Raw genomic sequence first — 20,388 nt, forward strand, 5'->3', positions numbered from 1 at the left:
TGGCTGAGGCTGATGGGAGTTGTGGTCCAACAACATCTGGAGGCACACTGGTTGGGAAAGGCTGCTCTAGAGGTATACGTGGGGCCTGCAAAAACATGTTGCAGTGCAGAGCGCTCCTGTTCAGTGTTCCTGCCAGCCTGCCAGCCATGCCCTCTTCCAGGACACCATTCCATTTTCCCTCCCTTCCCCCCCATTTTTTCATTCCTTGCCTCTCCACCCCAGCAAACACTCAACACTATGCAGCCACTTAGTCCTCACCTGTTGTTTTGCGAACAACCCTATTCCTTTCACAGAACTACAATTCCCAGAATGGTTTAACAGTCAATCTCTCTTCCCAGGGAACTCTAGGAATTGTAGCTTTGTGAAGGAGAAGAGAGGTCTCCAAGCAACTCTCAGCGCCCTGATCAAAGTACACTTCCCAGAATGCTTTGGGGGACACCATGGCTGTTTAAAGTAGTATGACACTGCTTTAAATGTATGGTGCAGACACAGCCTCAGACTCTGAATGGCCTCTGGACAGGTCAGTCCTCCTGGCCTTCCCCTGTGAGCTCTCACAGAATCAGACACTAATTCTGATTCAATCAAGTGCTGCTGCTTACAAAACTGAAATGGCAATAACTAGGCACAACACAGAAGTGATGAGTAGACTTAGGGGAACCCATGGTGAGTGGAGGAGAACCCCCAAAACAGCCCAATGATGACTGAGCATGTTCAGTCCTCACAGAACGCTGACTTCCTAATGGGGAGGAAAGGAATGGCCAGGAAAGAGAGGATGGGCAACGATACATATAAAGTTCACTCACTTCCTCTCACACTGACTCTTGTGCTGGCTGGCACCTCACTTTGGACTAGCCGCCTTCCTGAAAATCTTTGAAGGTTCTTCCTGAGACACAGGCCTGCCTCATTTTGTTGCAGCGTTCCTACTTGTATAATACTAAAAGCAATCTCAGTTCTTTGAGTCCTGGTCCTTACGTAGTCAAAAACTGGTCATCCATACCCAACTGAGAGAGATCAGCAAGCTCCCAGAAGCCCCCAAATTTGCAGAAGTACCAGATATCTTGGGGAAGGGGGGGTATAATGTGGGACGAGAAGCCCCCAAACAACGCAACGGGGACTAGGCATGCTCAGTGGCCATGGAATGGAAAAATAGATGGGAGGGGGAATGAAACTGCAGTATCCTAAACAGGAACCCTCTATGCTGCAACAGTTTGTTGTTGCAGTCCTGATTGTCCATGCCATGTAGGACTTAATGTACTGTTCCAAAAGGGTGGTGGAACAAATACGGTAGTGGGAAATATTTGGCAGATGCCCTTACTGCCCCTCGGGAGTCATCCCTGACTTTAATAACATTAATATTTATAATAATAATTAATATTAGTATTAACAGCCCAATGATGACTGAGCATGCTCAGTGCCAATGCAACAATGACTTCCTGTTGCAGGAAGGAAAGATACACACAGAGAGACAGATAAATCATAATAATGATATTATTAGGGAAGGGGGAGAAATTTGATTGAGTTCGTACTTCAAGCAGAATCTATCAAATTTGCATTTTCCGAAACAATAATGAGAACCGAAATGCAGCTATCCATAAAAATTCATGCTTATCCAAATTTTGCAATCCATTTCTCCAACCAAACAATGTTTACAAAATTACATATATTAGGGCAAAATGTGCATAAAAATGTATTCATGAAAATAACATGCAAAAATGCATTATATTAGGGGAAATTACTTGGAAAAAATGTACATTAATTAAAACTCCATACAAAGAGGTGTTTATTTGGAGAAATTCATGCTCAGATGCTGGAGAATTTTCATGAGGATTTAAAAAAAAAACATACATTGCTACAGAAAAGTGGAAAACTGAATTTAAACTGGGTTAGGTTTTATTATTATTGGTTGAGATTTTAATATTTTAATGTAACTATATGTTTTAATTTTGTACGTCGCCCAGAGTAGCTGGATTGCCAGCCAGATGGGCAACTAATAAATTTAATAAATAAATAAATAAATAAGATTGGAAAAATTAGAAACTGAGAGTAGTGAAATTGACAGAATTTTCCATCCACCACTACCACCACATGCTGTTGTTGTTGTTGTTAATTTCCTCCCCTTCTTCCCAAAATGCAGCAATTTAAAAGTATTCTAAAACAATTAAAAATATTCAACCAGTGATTTCAGGGTTGCCAAGAACTGTCTCTTTCAGCTATCAAATGTTTGGGTAAACAGGAATGTTTCAAAATTCCTCCTGAAAGTCAATAATGAGGGAGACAGACGCACCTCACCAGGTAGGGCATTCCACAAACAGGGAACCACCACGGAAAAGGTCCTGCCAATGGTCAATGCCAACCAGGCACCTCCAGGAGCCTCCCCCTGCCTCATAGTCTTATTCTCCTCACAGCCTTGGCTTACCAAAGTTTCCTGGGTCTTGCCATTATAGCGGACTCTGACAAAGGGATCGGAGGCTCCATTTCTGTCTTTCCGAGCCAAATCCCTGTGAAGGAAGAGAAAGAGATAAGAAAGGAATATGAGAACAGGAGCCGGTGTGAGATAACGGATGGGGAAAGACTGCTCGAGATCATCAGAACTACAAAGCCAACTGGATGACCAAGGGAGAAACAATTTCTCTCCCCTTCTCTCTCTTTCAGACTCGCCTACCTTGCAAGGGTATTACAACGAGGCTATATTACCACTCTGTGTTCCCTGAAAGAAGGATCCAATAATCAGGAATGCATCAGCCATGCAAATACATCTGCAACTGTTCCTAGCAAACATGTTTCGCTTGCCCAATTGACCACCCGGACTACCGCGCTGGCCGTTGGCCCCCTCAAATGAGGGAAGGTGGGAAGTTTTCCGTTCACGAGTAGTTTGAATGCAGGAAAAAAGTTAAGACTACAGGAAGAGCCTTGCTGTGTGAGACCAACGTTCTATCTAGTCCTGCATTCTGTTTTCCACAATGGCCAACCCAATGCTTCCGGGGAGCTTGTAAATATGGCCTGAAGACCCTCTTCAGGTGCTGCTCCCCAGCAACTGGTATTCAGAGGTATACTGCCTCTGAACATGGAGGTTTTACTTAGCCATTCTGACAAACGGCCACTAGTAAATCTCTTCTCCAGGAATTTCTTCCAGCTTTTTGAAGCCATCTAACCTGGAGCCCATCTGCAGGCTTTGTTCCACAAACCCATTACCCATTGTGTGATGAAGTCCTTTTTTTTGTCCATCCTGAATCATTGATTTTGTATCCCGCCTTTCCTCTTGAAGGAGCCCAGGGCAGGAAGCATAAACATAATTTAACAAGAAAAAGAAAAGCGTACCGAAAACAGTTAAAAACATTCCAAAAACACAATGACAATTAAAAACATTTTGAAACACAGTTCCTAAAAATATTCTAAAAACACAGTTAATAACATTGTTTCAACAGTGACCTACTGGTTGAATCTTCTCACAATAGGGATCTGTTGGTGGTGCTGGTTTGAAAGTACTCTGTAGACCTAACAGCTTGGAGATCCAAGGGGCCATTTTAGGATGCCTGCCTGCGGCACCTATTTCCCTGCATGACCCAGGAGTCTCAACGCACTCCAGGTCTTTTTCTTGATTGCCCATCAGGGCTGGGAAAAGTATATCTCACTCCCTATCCTGTCTTCCCTACAAATTGTAGCCTCCACATCTGCTCCCTCTGCCTGTCTTTGACTGTGTCTGTGTCTGTGTGTGAGTGTGAGTGAGTGAGTGAGAGAGACTGTGTTTCAGAAGCCATCCTCTGGTCCTCCCTGCCCAGCTGCGCATGACTGAGGCCTAGTCTGCAAAGTGAGCCCAGAGAGAAAGAGCAGGCTAGTGTGCCTTCCTCAGTTGTGCTGAACTCAACTCCCTCCCATCTCCTCTTATGCCTTGGGTGCTTGCTCCTTCATGCATTTGTATGCTGAGTGTGTGTGTGAGTTTAGTTATGGTTAGGTTTATGTAGCTAATTCCCTTACACATATTGTTACGGAGCTATCCCCATTGATGTCAGTAGATATGTATTGGTAGTGAGCTATTCCCCAGTGAAGTGTTAAATGTGTATATTTTGATTCTGTGTGTGACAATAGGGTCAAGGTTAGTTCTTTCTTCCAGAGTGGGGCTAGGAAAGCCAGTGATTTTTAATTAGCGATGACCCTGGACAACGGAGAAGACATCTTCAGTCACTGAGATCAGCCCTAATTGCTCGTAATTTTCTTGCAAAGGAGTCTAGCTACTGCCTTGTCAATCACAACCCTGACTTCACTTATTGGCTACAAACCTGAAAGGGCAGGATTAGAGTGGCCAGCTATGAGCTCATTTAACTGAAGTTGTGGGGGGAGGGGGCTAACATTTTGGTGTATATCTCGTGAACCAGACCACCTAGAAACTTAATTTTTAACAAAATGAAAGCTGAGAGTCCGGAGATTAAGGCGACTCACCCAGAGACTCGGAGAGCACCCAAAAAATCTGGACACCTAGCAACTCTAATTCTGCACCAGCTAGAGGTTCTGGACCAAGCCACGGGCAGTCCCATATAGAGTGCACTGCAGTAATCCAATCTTGACACTACCAATGCATGGACTACAGTGGCCAAGTTATCCCAATGCAAGAACAAGCAAAACATAGGCAGTTTTAGGTATGACACTCAGAAGAAAGGGCAGAGAACAAACAAAAGGTGAAAGTCGCTTTGATGGCATCACAATCTCTGTCACACCGTGTGCCTCATAGCTCTAGAATTGTTCCCTGCAAGCAACGCACATGGCCATTTCCCACTTTCATCAAAGGACGTGTTGCTTCCCCCCCCCCATCCTTCTCTGGAATTATCCTCTCTTACCTCCACCCACCCTCCTCCTGGGGTGCCCTGTTCAGCACTCAAAGAGAACATTGTTACCCATAGACGTTTCTTTGTAAATTTCAAATGATGTTCTTTCATTGTGGGTTTTGGGTTTATTTTAATGAAAAGGTTATTTTGCGGCAGAGAATTGATGGATACCAAGAAACTGAAAAGGAAGGAAATTGGGAAATGTATTGCTTTGTAATGCATCTCTGACTCATATCACCAGAGCTTTTGCTTGCATAAAGCAGGAAGCAAAAGCACACATTTCCTGCTGTGGCCTTGCTTCTCTCTGGACCAGTGGCAGGAGGGGGCTCCAGGTCAGTGGGGCAGTGGAATCTGCTCGGGGTTTCAGTCCAAACTTTCAAGGAGCAGCACCTTGGACAGCTCCTTGAAAGTTTAGCCTGGCAAATCCTTTTTCTTGGGAGAATGGGCCTTTGAGTAATTAAACAGATGGCCAAGTCCAAATGATAAATTGCCACCGAAATTAAATCCTTTTGGCAGGGATCATGAGTTTCTTCTTCCGCACCCCTGGTCAGAGTTGATGTCTTCAAAGTGTCTGTGTGCAAATTAAAACAGCGTTGAAAGTGGGTCTGGAAAAGACACAGAGGTTTGGCTTGACCTTTGTGAAAACCAAAGGCCTACAGCGCTGAAGAGAGACCTCTAGTCACCTGACGGAGGAGCCAGGTGTGTTGCAGAGGCCTGGCATGATGGAAATGTATTAAAATTAAGCATGGTATGGAGAAAGGGGGTACAGGAAAGCTTTTCCCCATCTCTGATAACACTAGAACTTGTGGACATCCAATGAAGCTGAAGTTTGGAAGATTCGGGACAGACAAAAAGAAGGGACTTCTTCATCCAGCGCATAGTTCAACTACGGAATTTGCTCCCACAGGAGGGAGTGATGGCCACCAACTTGGATGGCTTTAAAAGAGGATTAGACAAATACACGGAGGATAAGACTATCAACGTCTACTAGCCATGATGGCTGTGCTGTGCATCCATAGTCGGAGGCAGGATGCTGGATCGTCACCTTGTAGTGGTGAGTGGGCTTGCGTGTTCCAATGAGCCCAGTGAGTGATGCCGTTGGGAGTCATGTACTCCCAGCAGGGTCACGCATGGCGGTAAGGTCAAGGGAGAGGAACCAGACAAAGAACGATCCAAGAAAGTCCTCAAGGGCAGAACAGGCGGAGGATAACAATGTGTACGTTACAACAGCTGGGAAGGTGGATGAAGGCTGCAGCAGATAAAAGATTTCCAATCGTCGTGGTACCCATGCCATTGGATCAAAGCCTTTTTCTGTCAAGATTGTGTGTTGATCGTGGTGCACCAATCTCGCCACATAAAACAAATTCATGCACAGGCGTCTTCCATAACAAAAGTCCCATGGTGATTGGCAAATGGCAACGGGGGCAGGACTGTGAAATCCAGAAGCCCCTACTCATGGACTGGTACATCGGTGGTGGATACAGATTCAGACGGATCCATCGTTAAAGACTATATTTTGGAAGACAATCTTACTTGGTCACGAGTGAACGCCAAGAAGAAGAAGAAGCTTCTGATTACCAGTTCCTGGAAATCGCAGGACGGGAGAGTGCTCTCGCGCTCAGGTCCTAGTTTCAGGCCCATTGGGGCATCTAGCTGGCCACTATGAAAACAGGATGCTGGACTAGTTGGGTAACTGGTCTGATCCAGCGGGGCTCATCCTAATGATGATGTACAGTGTGGAAAAAGCGGACTGTTCTATAACATTTATGTTCAGCCCAATACGTAGGCTTGTGTAGGCGTAAAAGCCAGCATGGTGTGGTGGTTAGAGTGCTGGACTAGGACCTGGGAGACCAGGGTTCGAATCCCCACTCAATGATGAAATTCACCGGGTGACCTTGGGCAAGCCGAACCTACCACACAGGTTTGTGGTAAAGATTAAAAAAAAGGGAGGGAGAGAGCTGTGTACACCACCTTGTGCTTCTTAGACAGAAGGTGAGATATAAATGTAATAAGTAAACAAGTAAAACAGCAATGCCACCAGACCCTGGTGACCTTCGTTCCAAGGAAACCAAACCAAAGATACTATATATGCTCAGATCCTGGAAACCTCTCACCGCTCAGATATTGGGGTGCAAAAAACAGTGACTAACATTTGCATCACGCTTGCAAGTGTCTCAAAGTGCTTCACACGGACTATCCAATTGCAAACCTTCCAACAAAAGTGTAAAGTACATTTTGCAAACAGGGAGGGGGACTGAGGCCAAGAGGGAATGGCCTGCTTACCAAAAGCTACCTAGAGCAGCGATTCCCAAATTTTCTTCCCCGTGGACCACTTGAAAACTGCTGAGGGTCATGGAGGACCCCTTGATGGCTTTTCTGCCTTTTTGTAGCAATTGCCATGCCCTGTGCTGTGATAGATGTGGTATGATTCTGAGGCCTATGTTTATTGCTTCTTTTACTTCTTATATTGTATTTAATTATAGTATAATTTGCATTCCATAGAACTCAAATTGTAATACAAGAAAATAACATACAAGATAAAGAATAACAAAGCAACAACACACACGTCAAAATGAACATGAGTATTTCATGTGATTCATGTGCCATCTCCCGCCTTCAACCACAAATTCACAGATATGCTGCAGACCACCTGAATGAAGCTGGTGGACCACCACAGTTTGGGAACCTCTCAGCTAGAGAGATCATGGCAGAAGTGAGATGGGCACCTCCTGATTCATAGCCCAGTCCTTTGCTGCTCCTAAGAATGGGTGGACCTGTCAGTTTGTCATTTTTCCAATCTTAAATTCAATTCTACACATTTCTGCAGCAATTTGTTTTTTCGAAAGATATTCTCATGGAAATCCATCAGCGCTTTAGTGTGAAATCCTCCTAATAGAATAAACCACAAAATTGGGTAGGAGTAAAAATATATGTGAATTGCTGCTAAAATATGCATGAAAAATCTAATGCAACTCTAATCTTTCCAACATACATAATAACGTTTCTAAAATGCTATCATTATGAACACAACAATATAAAGCAATGTTGCTGTAACAGTTTTTGGTATATATGTTTATATATTGCAGGGGAGTGCAGAAATAACTGGTCTGTTGAGACTGGAAGTTGAAAGAATCAAGAAATGTAAGGTTTATTACCAGAGCTTGGAAAAGTTACTTTTTTTGAACTACAACTCCCATCAGCCCAATCCAGTGGCCATGCTGGCTGGGGCTGATGGGAGTTGTAGTTTTAAAAAGTAACTTTTCCAAGCTCTGTTTATTACTACAAAAGGGAAAGTAATACAAGCTGAAGCATCCATGTGGCCTGCACTCATTGCTAACTAAGAAAGACAGGAAGAGAAGGGAGGAGGGGAGCAGCAAAGCCTACAAAAGAAACAAATACTGTAGAGGAGGAATAAGCAGAGTGAAGAATAGATTGCCTTTCTGTCTATCCCCCTGCTCCCACACACACACACTGGTTCAGGTCACCTGTAACCTGTGTTGGTGCTTTCCTCCCAATAGTCTGAACATCAACGTCATGTGACCAACAATAATACAGAAAACAGATACATTTCAACCCACAAGGGGTCTTTCTCAGTGGTCCATAAATGTATAAATCTCATTGTTGTTGCCAGAGATAAATCATTTGGTTTGGCTGTATAAATATCTTGAGCTGACCTATGTTATCCACATAGTTCTCGTGCATGTACAATAAACCTGTAGATATTTCTAATGCTCACTCATGTATATTTCTTGGGCTTTCTTCAGGTTGCTCATTAACAAATATCAGCCATCCAACCATTCTCCTAATAAACACATTTTTCTATGCGATTCCACCTTACATACACACCTGCAAAGGAATTTCCCCTAATGCAGTTTTGTATGATATTTTTGCTAACATTTGCATTTTATCCACATTTCCTCCTAGTACAGTGATTCCCAAACTTCTTTACCCACAGACCACTTGAAAACTGCCAAGGGTCTTGGTGGACCACTTAATTATTGTAATCCACTGTGCTACATGCTGTATGATTTTTAATTGCAATTTCATTGCTTCTTTCATTTCTGATACTGTATTGTTAAAATATTACTATTTGAATTCCATCGAGTTCAAATTGTGAATACAGTAAAATACAATACAAGAAATAATAAAAGCAACAAAAATACAATTAAAAGATTCAACATGAATCTTCAATGTGGACATGCCACGGACCACCTGAACGAAGCTTACGGACCACTGGTGGCCCACGGGCCACAGCTTGGGAACCCCGGGGCTAGTATATGCATTTTTGGACACATGAGCTGGCTGGAGAACTGCATGGCAAAATTAGGAAAAGTGTGAATTTCGGAGGATGGCTGTGTTTCAGTTCGCCCATTGCTTCAGAAAGTGTGGATCTGGGCAGTCCACCTTTAAATGCAAAAGGACTCAAATTTCTCCCCCTCCCCCTCGTGCCTATCTGCAGCAGTATGCCAGCTCTAGGGCAAGATCATTGATGCGAAGCACTTTGTGAAGCACTCAAAAATGCCATGGGTTACAATTATTAATAATTTTTATTAATAAGCTAGACAGATTGTTGATCTGACCCATCCTTTTCATCCTTTTGTTCTTTTGAAAGGAACAGCACAGTTCATGCCTTGCCGCCAGTCAGCCAATCCCTTTTGATTAAGGGCACTTGTAATTAGAGACGGCTCCGAACGTTCCCTGTCAAAGGGCCCGGCTGATCCTCCTCCTCCTCCTCTGTGGCGAGTTGCAACTGAAAGGCTGAGAGCAACAGAGCAAGGGGACTGTGGAGCGAATGGGACTCCCACAGAGGAGGGAGGGGCAGATTCCACACCGCTCCGCAGCCGCTCAGACCAGCCCAGCATCTTCAGTCAGAAGGGCTGCATAGCTCAGTGGTGGAGCATCTGCCTTGCATGACGAACGTCCCAGGTTCAATCCCCAATGGGATCTCTGTGAGAGAAACCCTAGAGAGCTGCTGCCAGTCAGTGGAGACAACGCTGAGCTAGTAGAGCCAATGGCCCGATGAGTTTCCCCAAAGAATCCCGGCAACTGTCACTTGCTGTTTATTGTTGTTGCATTTATATCCCACCTTTCCTCAAAGGAGCTCAAGGTGGCCCACATGTTTCTCTCCCTCCCTGTTTCATCCTCACAACAACCCTGTGAGGTAGGTTAGGCTGCGAGAGACAGTGACTGGCCCAAGGACACCCGGTGAGCTTCATGGCCGAGTGGGGATTTGAACCCTGGTCTCCTGGGCCCTAGTCCAACGCTCTAACCACACAGCCACACTGCCTTTGTTAAGGCTGCTGGAAACTGTAGCTCTGAGGGCGTAAACTACAATTCCTTGGGGGACTCCCTGCTCAAACCATACACAGTCGCTGCCAGTCAGTGTAGACAACACTGACTAGTAGAGCCAATGGCCTGACTCGGGTTGTTTACACACCATAAACTCAAAGCACATGGTTTCCCCACGTCTGTGGGTGATGAGATCTCTGGGAAGCCCACAAGCAGTACAACAACACTCTCATCCCTCGTGATTCCCAGTAACTGATACTCAGAGGCACCCTGCCCAGACACTGGAGGTAGTACATAGTCATGAGGACTAGTAGCTATCAATAGACTTGTCCCCCGACAAATTTGTTGAGCCCTCTTTTAAAGTCTTTCAAGTTGGTGACCATCACTGCATCTTGTGGAAGCGAATTCCACAGTCTGGCTATGCACTGTTTGAAGAAGCACTTTCTCAGTCTGAATATGTGTGAGTTTGTCTAAGGTAGTAATGGGTTTGACAGCAAAATCCTGTCTCCTACCTCAAGAGAGGGAGAAGCACGAGGGGATAAAAAGCATAGCCCATGCAAATGTTAACAAAATGCAGGCACACTTTCTAGCCCTGTGAATACGTGTGAAGAGCCTGCTTGGATCAGGCCCAATGGCCCATCTAGGCCAGCATCCCGTTGTCACAGTGGCCAACCAGATGCCCGTGGGAAGCCCTCAAGCAGGACCTGCGCACAAGAGCACTCTCCCCTCCTGCAGATGCCAGCAACTGGTATTCAGAAGCATCTCACCTCTGAGTGTGGAGGCAGAATTGTTCTACTTTTCTTTTAAAGGCATCCAGTGGTTGTCACTGCCTCCTGTGTGAGCGAACGCCCTGGCGTGACTATGCGCTGCATGCCGAAGTCCTTTCTTTGGTCTGTCCTGAATCTTCCGACATTCACCGTGTTTCGTGACAGTGGGATGTTTTGCGGGTAGCCTTTTTCTGTTAAGCAATCCTGAGATATTTGAAAGCTTTCAAAAGCATTGGTGTAAAACACCCCAGGTTTGCACTGCACTGTGCTAAACTTATAATGGAAGGTTGCCAATTCATTGAGGAGGCGGAGATAATGCTTTTATGGAAATTGAGGGTTCCTGCTGCAGGGAGCCGCCGAGCCACAAAAAGCATTCCACCTTAATGAGATTTTCTTCGGCTGTTCCTGCTTGCTTTTGTTGCGCTTGTAAATGCTTTTATTCTTCCAGGCTTCTACGTGGCTCTAAAAGGGAGAGTGTGAAGTTGGGAACATGGCTTTTTTTAAAGCAGGGAGGTGGCCTGGCATGGCCCCTGACCTTGAGGTCAGAGGAGGAGCTGGCTTTATCCAGGTAGAGAAGAGGACCAGCCTCCTGAGGCTTGTGGTCTGGTGTCCACAGTGCCCAAGGATGCCATTTCAGGGAACTTCCGAGCCTGCAGGGCGTGAGCTGGGACCCTTACAGGTGATGTTCCCTTCAACCTGACTCGCCAGAGGATTTAAATGCCTCCCATGTGACAACACCTGAGTGATGGCACAAGGCGCATGCCGGGCACAAGGCCACAGAAAGGGGGAGATGCTGCCATCTTCAGGCTGGGGGTGGTGGCCTTTTTAACGCCCCACAGTTTTCAGTCCAAGGGGGTGGAACCTGGGGAAGGTGGACTGTGAATGAAGAGTTTCAAAAGGCCTCAGTTCACCTCTAGCCTTTAGGGGAGCAAGAGACTCACCCGGAGCTCTCCATGGTTCTGTGACCACAGAGTTGCTCGCTCAGAGCTATCCCTGGTGCTGAAATCTCTGTTGCTCTGCCTTGATTCCATGCGTACCTGATACCAGGGCTGAGTAAATGATCCATCCAAATTAGGGTGCCTTGGGACAATTTGTGTGGGCACAGGGTGGGTCAGGGTAGCTCTGGATCACTTCAGGGCAGAGCAGGGACACCCAGAATCACCTTGGAGTCAAAAACCCAACATTCATTTTGTCTGTGCAGAATCTCCCACCTTTCAGCTTCATTGGATGATCCCAATGGGTTCTAGGATTATGAAAGAGGGGGAAAAAGTCCTGATTTAGCTTCTCCATGCCATGCGTAATCATATATACCACTAGTCCAACAACCTGTGGAGGATCACAGGCTCCCCAGTTGAAATGCACAGCTTGAAGAATTGGTTGGGAAGAGAATTATTTTCATCCTGATAATTTCCTCTTTCAAAAAGTAGAAGGAACAAGGGGATCGGCAATCCTGGACCTGATCTTAACTAACACGGACGAATTGGTCACGGGAATTAAAGCAGTCGGTACCTTGGGGGAAAGTGACCACATAATGCTGGAATTCGGGATTCTGGGGAAAGCCAAAGAAGAATATAGTCAAACATGGACCTTGGATTTCAGGAAAGCCGTTTTTAGCAAGCTCAGGGAAATGATGGGTAGGATCCCGTGGCTAGATAGACTAAAGAAAAAAGGAGCCCAAGAAGCGTGGGAGTTCATGAAGAACGTATTACAAAAAGTGCAATCGCAAACAATTCCAAAGAGGAAGAAAAATGGAAGACATCGGAAAAAGCCAATGTGGCTACACGGAAGACTGGTGGAGGAGGTAAAAGTAAAAAAGAGCATGTATAAAGAATGGAAGGAAGGACGCATCACCAAGGAAGAGTACCGACGAGCGGCTCGGGCTTGCAGGAATAGCGTAAGGAAAGCTAAAACCCAGAACGAGCTGAGGCTGGCGAGGGAAGCGAGGAACAACAAAAAGGGGTTTTTCAGATATGTTCGAAGCAAGAGAAAGACCAAGGAAATGGTGGGACTGCTGCTCAATGAGGATGGCAAAATGTTGACAGATAACGAGGAAAAAGCAGAACTGCTCAACGCCTATTTTGCCTCCGTTTTCTCCCAAAAAGGGAACAGTGTGCAACCTTGCATCGGTAGCAATCTCAGTAAGGGGTCGGGATTGCAGTTCGAGATTGATAAGGAAATAGTCAGGAAATACCTAGTTAACCTAAATGAGTTCAAATCTCCAGGGCCTGATGAATTGCATCCCAGAGTATTGAAGGAACTTGTGGATGTACTCTCAGAACCTCTTGCCATCATCTTTGAGAAATCCTGGAGAATGGGAGCGGTGCCGGAGGATTGGAGACGGCCAAACATCGTCCCGCTGTTTAAAAAGGGTAAAAAAGAAGATCCAGGGAATTACAGGCCGGTCAGTCTGACTTCAATACCGGGAAAGATGTTAGAACAGATAATAAAAGAGTCCATTGGCAACTATCTAGATGACAATGCTGTGATTAGAAGGAGCCAGCATGGGTTTGTCAAGAAAAAATCCTGTCAAACTAATCTCATCTCTTTTTTTGATCAGGTCACTAGCTTAGTAGATGGTGGAAATGCTGTAGATGTCATCTATCTAGATTTCAGCAAGGCGTTTGACAAAGTCCCCCACGACTTTTGATTAGCAAACTCGTCAAATGCGGACTACATGGAAATACTGTCAGGTGGATTCACAACTGGTTGGAAAACCGTACTCAAAGAGTGGTCGTCGGTGGCTCTGCTTCGGACTGGAAGGAGGTCTCGAGTGGAGTGCCACAGGGTTCTGTCCTGGGGCCGATACTCTTCAATATTTTTATCAATGACTTAGATGATGGAGTGGAGGGAAGCCTTATGAAGTTTGCCGATGATACGAAACTGGGAGGGATAGCTAACACAATGGAAGACAGGAATAAAATCCAAAGGGACCTGGATAGACTAGAAAATTGGGCTGAAATTAATAAAATGACATTCAATAAAGACAAATGCAAGATTCTGCATTTAGGCCACAAAAACAAAATGCACGGGTACAGCATGGGAAACACCCGGCTTAGCAGTAGTGCGTGTGAGAAGGACCTTGGAATTGTAGTGGACCGCAAGTTGAACATGACCCAGCAGTGTGATGCTGCGGCAAAAAAGGCAAACGCAGTTTTGGGCTGCATAAACAGAGCTATAGTTTCCAGGTCGAGGGAAGTAATAGTCCCACTATATTCTGCATTAGTCAGGCCTCATCTGGAATACTGCGTTCAGTTCTGGGCGCCTCATTTTAAGAAAGATATAGACAAGTTAGAGCGGGTTCAGAAGAGGGCGACGAGGATGATAGCCGGTATGGAGAACAAGTCTTATGAGGAAAGGTTGAAGGAACTTGGCATGTTCAGTCTGGTGAAGAGAAGGCTGAGGGGTGACATGATTGCACTGTTTAAGTACCTGAAGGGCTGTCACATAGAGGAGGGTACAGATTTGTTCTCTGCTGCCCCAGAGGGTAGGACTAGGTCTAATGGTTTTAAGTTGCAGGAGCGTAGATTCAGATTGGACATTAGAAGGAACTTCTTGACAGTAAGGGCAGTTCAGCAATGGAACCGACTGCCTAGGGAGGTGGTGGGATCCTCTTCGCTGGATGTCTTCAAGCAGAGGCTGGACAGCTATCTGCGGGAGATGCTCTAGCTGTGGATTTCCTGCTGTGAGCAGGGGGTTGGACTCGATGGCCTACAAGGCCCCTTCCAACTCTATGATTCTATCCAGGTATTTATTTCAGCTCTTAATCAGACGCAGATCATCACAATGAAGATGTGGAGAATTCACTGCCACAAGAAGTTGTAACAGAAATGGGTTTTGATCAGCTTTTGCCAACCTCCTTGCCCTCCAGATGTTTTCAATTAGCGGGGGCTGTTGGGAGTTATAGTCCTAAACATCTGAAGGACACAAGGTTGGCAAAGGCCAGTTTAGAGGGCTTTAAGTGACAGCTAAATGGAACTCCTATATTCAAGGCAATCTGCCTCTATAAATTCCTCCGGAACTCATGTACAGCAACACATAAATTGAATAAACTAACTACCATCTCACTGGCCATTGTTTTAAAGAGGAGATTGGACTAGATGGGTCTTTGGCCTCATCTAGCAATGAAAGTTAAAGAGGAAAGCACAAAAGCAGGACTACAGGTGAACGTCAAAAAGACTAAAGTAATGACAATAGAAGATTTATGTAACTTGAAAGTTGACAATGAGGACATTGAACTTGTCAAGGATTATCAATACTTCGGCACAGTCATTAACCAAAAGAGACAATAGTCAAGAAATCAGAAGAAGGCTAGGACTGGGGAGGGCAGCTGTGAGAGAACTAGAAAAGGTCCTCAAATGCAAAGATGTATCACTGAACACCAAAGTCAGGATCATTCAGACCATGGTATTCCTGATCTCTGTGTATGGATGTGAAAGTTGGACAGTGAAAAAGGCAGATAAGAGAAAAATCAACAAATTTGAAATGTGGTGTTGGAAGAGAGCTTTGTGCATACCACGGACTGCGAAGAAGACAAATAATTGGGTGTTAGAACAAATTAAACCAGAGCTATCATTAGAAACTAAAATGAGGAAACTGAGGTCGTCATACTTTTAGACACATAATGAGAAGACACAATTCACTAGAAAAGACAATAATGCTGGGAAAAACAGAAGGGAGTAGAAAAAGAGGAAGGCCAAACAAGAGATGGATTGACTCCATCAAGGAAGCCACAGACCTGAACTTACAAGATCTGAACAGGGCGGTTCATGACAGATGCTCTTGGAGGTCTCTGATTCATAGGGTCGCCATAAGTCATAATTGACTTGAAGGCATATAACAACAGCAACAACAAAGCAATGCTTCTCCTTATTAAAGAAGCCTACAGAGACGATCTGGCTCTTAGACCCCATTTCACCTCAATTTCCCTCTTGCTTTTGGTCTTGTCTCATTTCTCTTATTCTTCTCTGGCCTCTTTTTCAGACAGGCAAATAAACATTCAGGGTTGCCTCCCAGCATCAGAGGGGGGCACCCTTTTGTCTGCCGAGGGCCACATTCCCCTAGGGGTAATCTGCTGGGGGCTGCATGACTGGGATGGGCAGGGCCACAGCGAAAAGTGAGCAGGGCAATCCTTCTCTCTCTCCTCTTCTCATTGTGCAACCCCTTCTCTCTCTCTCCCTCTCCCTCTGCCACCACCCCTTCTCTGTCTCCCACTCTCAATGCCCCACTCCTTTTCTCTCTCTCTGCACCACCTCCTTCTTCCTCCTTGCCCAGATCACAGAGGGTCTAACTGGCAGCTTCCAGAGGCCGTTTAAAATCAGTCCAGCCTTACCTGGCATCAAACAGAGTGCAGCACAGCTTCCTCACAGCGCCGCCCTCAACAATCTCAATCCGGAGATGGATTTCCCCCTGAACTTCCTTGTCTGGGTCAATTTCAGTGAGGTTCAGCCAGCCATTGTAGCCTGGGAACAGAGATGTGGGAAGGCAGAATAATGAGATTATCGAGACAACAGTGTCCTACCCTACAGGGATGGCAGAAGGTCAGACAAGATGAAGACTGTCAACACTTCCTTGACATTTCATTCTGATTTTGGAGTTTCCCCAGACTCTTTGAATCCCTAGAAATCTTGTCTTTAACCTTTCCATCCCATTTATTGAAACAAACCAGAAAGTGTACTGGGGAGTCCTTGTTCTAGACTTGCCTAAGCCAGGAAAGAACTAGGGGGCTTTATTTTATTTATTTATTTATTTATTTATTTATTTATTTATTTATTTATTTATATCCCACCCTTCCTCCTAGCAGGAGCCCAGGGCGGCAAACAAAAGCACTTTAGGCAAAACTCCCTCACTCTCTCGTTAGCTACAGAGGGGGAAGAGTCAGTAACAGAATCCTATTTTATGGATTTTGATGTTATCTGTCTTATATACTGCAGTGTTTGCTAACCTGATACCTCCCAGATCAGGGGTTCCCAAACCAGTCCATGGACCGCCAAGTGGCCCATGAGCTTCATTCAGGTGGTCTCCGGCGTGTTTGTCAATTTGTGGTTGAAGACGGGAGACGGCACATCCATTGCATTATTTACACTGATATTAGTTGTGAATTTATTGCTTCTTTTATTTGTTACAGTACATTTTATTATAATTCAATCTGAACATTCTGTGGAATAAAATACACTATAAGAAACAAAAGAAGCCACTAAAACTCAATAAAAACCATACAGCATCTAGCACAGCACATTACGAGTGCCACAAATGGTAGAGAAATCACTTAAGTGGGATCCCCCAAGACTCTCAGCAATTTTCAAGTGGTCCACGAGGGGAAAATGTTATGCAGCCACTGCTCTAGATGTTTTGGGCTACAACTTCCATTAGCCCGACCAGCACAGTCTTGACGGCTGGGGCTGATAGGAACTGTAGTCCAAAACATCTGGGGGGCACCAGGTTGGCAAAGACTGATACACTGTAGGCTGATACACTGCATTGTTTAATGATGTTGTTTGATTTCCTTGCAAATGGCTTTGCGGTCTCTTTCGGTTAAAAGGGGTGCACGAATACTTTCATTTAAATAATAATGAATGATAATGGATTCACAGAGTGATCCTTTGTAGCAGAACTGAGACGTTGCAAGTGCACCCTTATCTCTGCAAAATGTTGGAGGGCCTCTGCTATCTTCCTGAGAGGAACAATCTGCCTAGCTGAGCTCCTGGACCAGGCTGCACAGCTACATAGAAACAGTGCTATGCGCACACAGTCAGCTCAAGGGATTCAAGAAAAGCTCTGGTAAACAACCTTTGAGTCTGGGAAGAGCTTTAAGCACTGGGCAAAAACATGCCAATGGTGGCTTTGAGCGGCAGAGGGGGGAGTTTTCTCAGACACATCCCTTCTCCCCTCCACTCCAAGGATGAGTCACAGCCCTTCCCAAGACGTCCCCCTGGTCCTTGAGCAAGCAGCTCACGTCCCGGCTTTGCTCCTGTCTAGCAAAACAGCCTGATAAGGACACAGCGTGGGTGGAAGTGGGAGATCCAGCTGGAAGAGCCTCTCGCCGGTCCCCGAAAACCTGTTCTTTGGTTCTGGTCCAGAACCACGATGAAAACACACAGAGAAATAAAAATGGACCTATAAGGATTAAGGGGAGTAGTAGCTGGCTCTGGAATCACATGGATAAAAAGCAGTCTGTGTGAGGGATCAAGGAAGCAAATTGGGAATATTTACATATCTGCATTCCATTGGCACAATTTTTTATTTTACTTTTCACTCTGCAGCTGATCATGAACACCAGTTATGACAGCTTGCATAAGACAGGGTTGGACGAGTCTGACAATTTTCGGCTTCTCTCACATTTTTCCAATCTTAAATCCAGGGCTCCACCCTTCTATAGCAATTTGCAATTTGTTTTTTTTTAAAAAAAGCTTATGAAAATTCTTCAGCATTTTAGTCCAAATTTCTCCTAACACATTTTTGCAAAGCAATTTTCCCTAAGATAATGCATTTTTGTATGCCATTTTCACTAATATATGCATCTATAGGCAAATGTTTACCCCAGTATATGCCCTGTTGTACACATTACTTGGAGAATCGCATTGCAAAATTTGAAGATGTGCAAATTTCAAAGGATGGCTGCGTTTCAGTTAGAGCAAATTAGGGAAGTTTGCCTACAAATGGGAAATGAATCACCTCCACGAGCATTAAGAAATGGAGCACACCAAGTTTAGGTTTGCAAGATGACCAAACAAAAAACAAGAAAACACCCACCGCATTTGTTCCATTTACTCACTCAATGTGATTTTTAAAATGTGTCTTCCAACAGAGGGACTAAGCTCACCTTTGGGATGCTCGGCTAACAGGCTTTGGGTGATGCAGACCTTCCCAATTACGTCATCTCGGCTGATGCAAGAAAGGGGAGGGGGAAACCAAGATAAATGAGATATCCAAAAAACAGGAGAGCATAATCCCAGGGCGTTTCAGATTACAGTAATATCTCAGTTAACAAAGTAGATGCATTCCTGGACACTACTTCCTTAACAGAAACTTTGGTACCAGAGGTAGGAATAACGTGGAAAGAATAGGGAGAGGTTCCTACACCAACTCATAGATAGTGGGGGCAGCTTCAACAGGGGCTTTAAAAGGTGCCTACCCAGCACCCACTCACTCCCCCTCCTTCCTTCTCCTCCTCTAAATCATATTGGATCCAGAGCTTGGAAAAGTTACTTTTTTTGAACTACAACTCCCATCAGCCCCAGCCAGCATGGCCACTGGATTGGGCTGATGGGTGTTGTAGTTCAAAAAAGTAACTTTTCCAAGCTCTGATTGGATCTTTCCCTCCCCACCTCTGGAAGAAAGCAAGAGATCTCTTTAATGGAAAGCAAACACACAGGCTTGTCAGTTTCACCCTAGCAAAACAAAGGCACAGGCCGGTCAGTTTCACCTTAAAGCAAAAGCACAGGTTTGTTTATCCATTGCAAAGCAAAGCTTCTCAGTTTCACCTTAAAAAAAAGTCTTCCTTAAAAGGAGCTTCAACTGAGGTATTGCCCTATATAGATCTTGATTAGAACTGAAAATAGATAGGAGGTGATGGGGGAAGAGAAGGGAAATCTCTCTCCTTGAGACCCAGGGGCATTTGATGCAACATCCTTCCTGATGGACCGTCTGAGCAATGATCTCCTAACCCTACTCATGTCCTTTAGCGCTAGGAAGAGACAGCTTTTTAAAACTTTCCCCAGGGGTGCTTAAAATGTGTCATCCTCCAAATGGAAAGAGCGGCTCAGCAGTGGGAGAGGCTGCCTCAGGAGGTGGTGAGATTCTCGGTCACTGCAGGTATTTTAGAAAAGGCTAGCCCTCCCATGAGGCAGATTGAGGAGCCTGCCTCAGGCGGCAGATGCCATGTGTGTGTGTGTGGCAACAGTCCTCCACTCCCCAATTCACCCTGAACCCCCTAAGCTGACCCTCAGGTACGGTAAAAAATTAGTGTTTCAATTGCCAATTCTGTACATCGAATCGGGCAACAAAAGGGCCCCGGCCTGGCTGGGCTGCCCATCTTCCAGGTATGCTGTGGTTGCAATACACCTGCATTGGACAGGGGAGTTGACTGGATGATCTCCAGGGGTACCTTCAAACTTCTATAATTCAATGATCTCATCTGAATCTGGTTTTAATCTACTGCTGTGGTGCTTTCGTATCTTCACCACCTCTTTTTAGACATTTGCTCTGCAAGTTTACCTTGAACCTATGGCCTATTGCATGCAAGGCAGGTGCTCTGCCACTGAGCTACGACAGCGTTTCCGTAAACCTGGAACAGGTTTCCGAGGAGGGCTTTGAGGATGATCAGGGGGATTGGAAACAAAGCCCTGTGAGGAGAGACTGAAAGAACTGGGCATGTTGATCCTCAAGAAGACTGAGTGGAGATATGACCGCACTCTTCAAGGACTTGAAAGGTTGTAACACAGAGGAGTGCCGGGATCTCTTCTCGATTGTCCCAGAGTGCAGGACAAGGAATAATGGGCTCAAGTAGCAGGAAG

General features: G+C 45.2%; 1 protein-coding gene across 2 annotated transcripts in view; it reads right to left on the reverse strand.

Annotated features, from left to right (window-relative positions):
* LOC133374133 (ras GTPase-activating protein 4-like) overlaps nucleotides 1-20,388 on the reverse strand; it is a 97,090-nt gene that overhangs the window by 30,195 nt on the left and 46,507 nt on the right. For both annotated transcript variants that reach the window (XM_061604645.1, XM_061604644.1), the window contains exons 4-6: nucleotides 18,696-18,757; nucleotides 16,206-16,335; nucleotides 2,417-2,498 (exon numbers count right to left, since the gene is read on the reverse strand). In XM_061604645.1, coding sequence (XP_061460629.1) covers nucleotides 2,417-2,498; nucleotides 16,206-16,335; nucleotides 18,696-18,757 — 274 coding nt within the window. The remainder of the gene's footprint in view (nucleotides 1-2,416; nucleotides 2,499-16,205; nucleotides 16,336-18,695; nucleotides 18,758-20,388) is intronic.

This window comes from Rhineura floridana, chromosome 21 (genome assembly GCF_030035675.1).
Source record: "Rhineura floridana isolate rRhiFlo1 chromosome 21, rRhiFlo1.hap2, whole genome shotgun sequence".
NCBI classification, from domain to species: domain Eukaryota; kingdom Metazoa; phylum Chordata; class Lepidosauria; order Squamata; family Rhineuridae; genus Rhineura; species Rhineura floridana.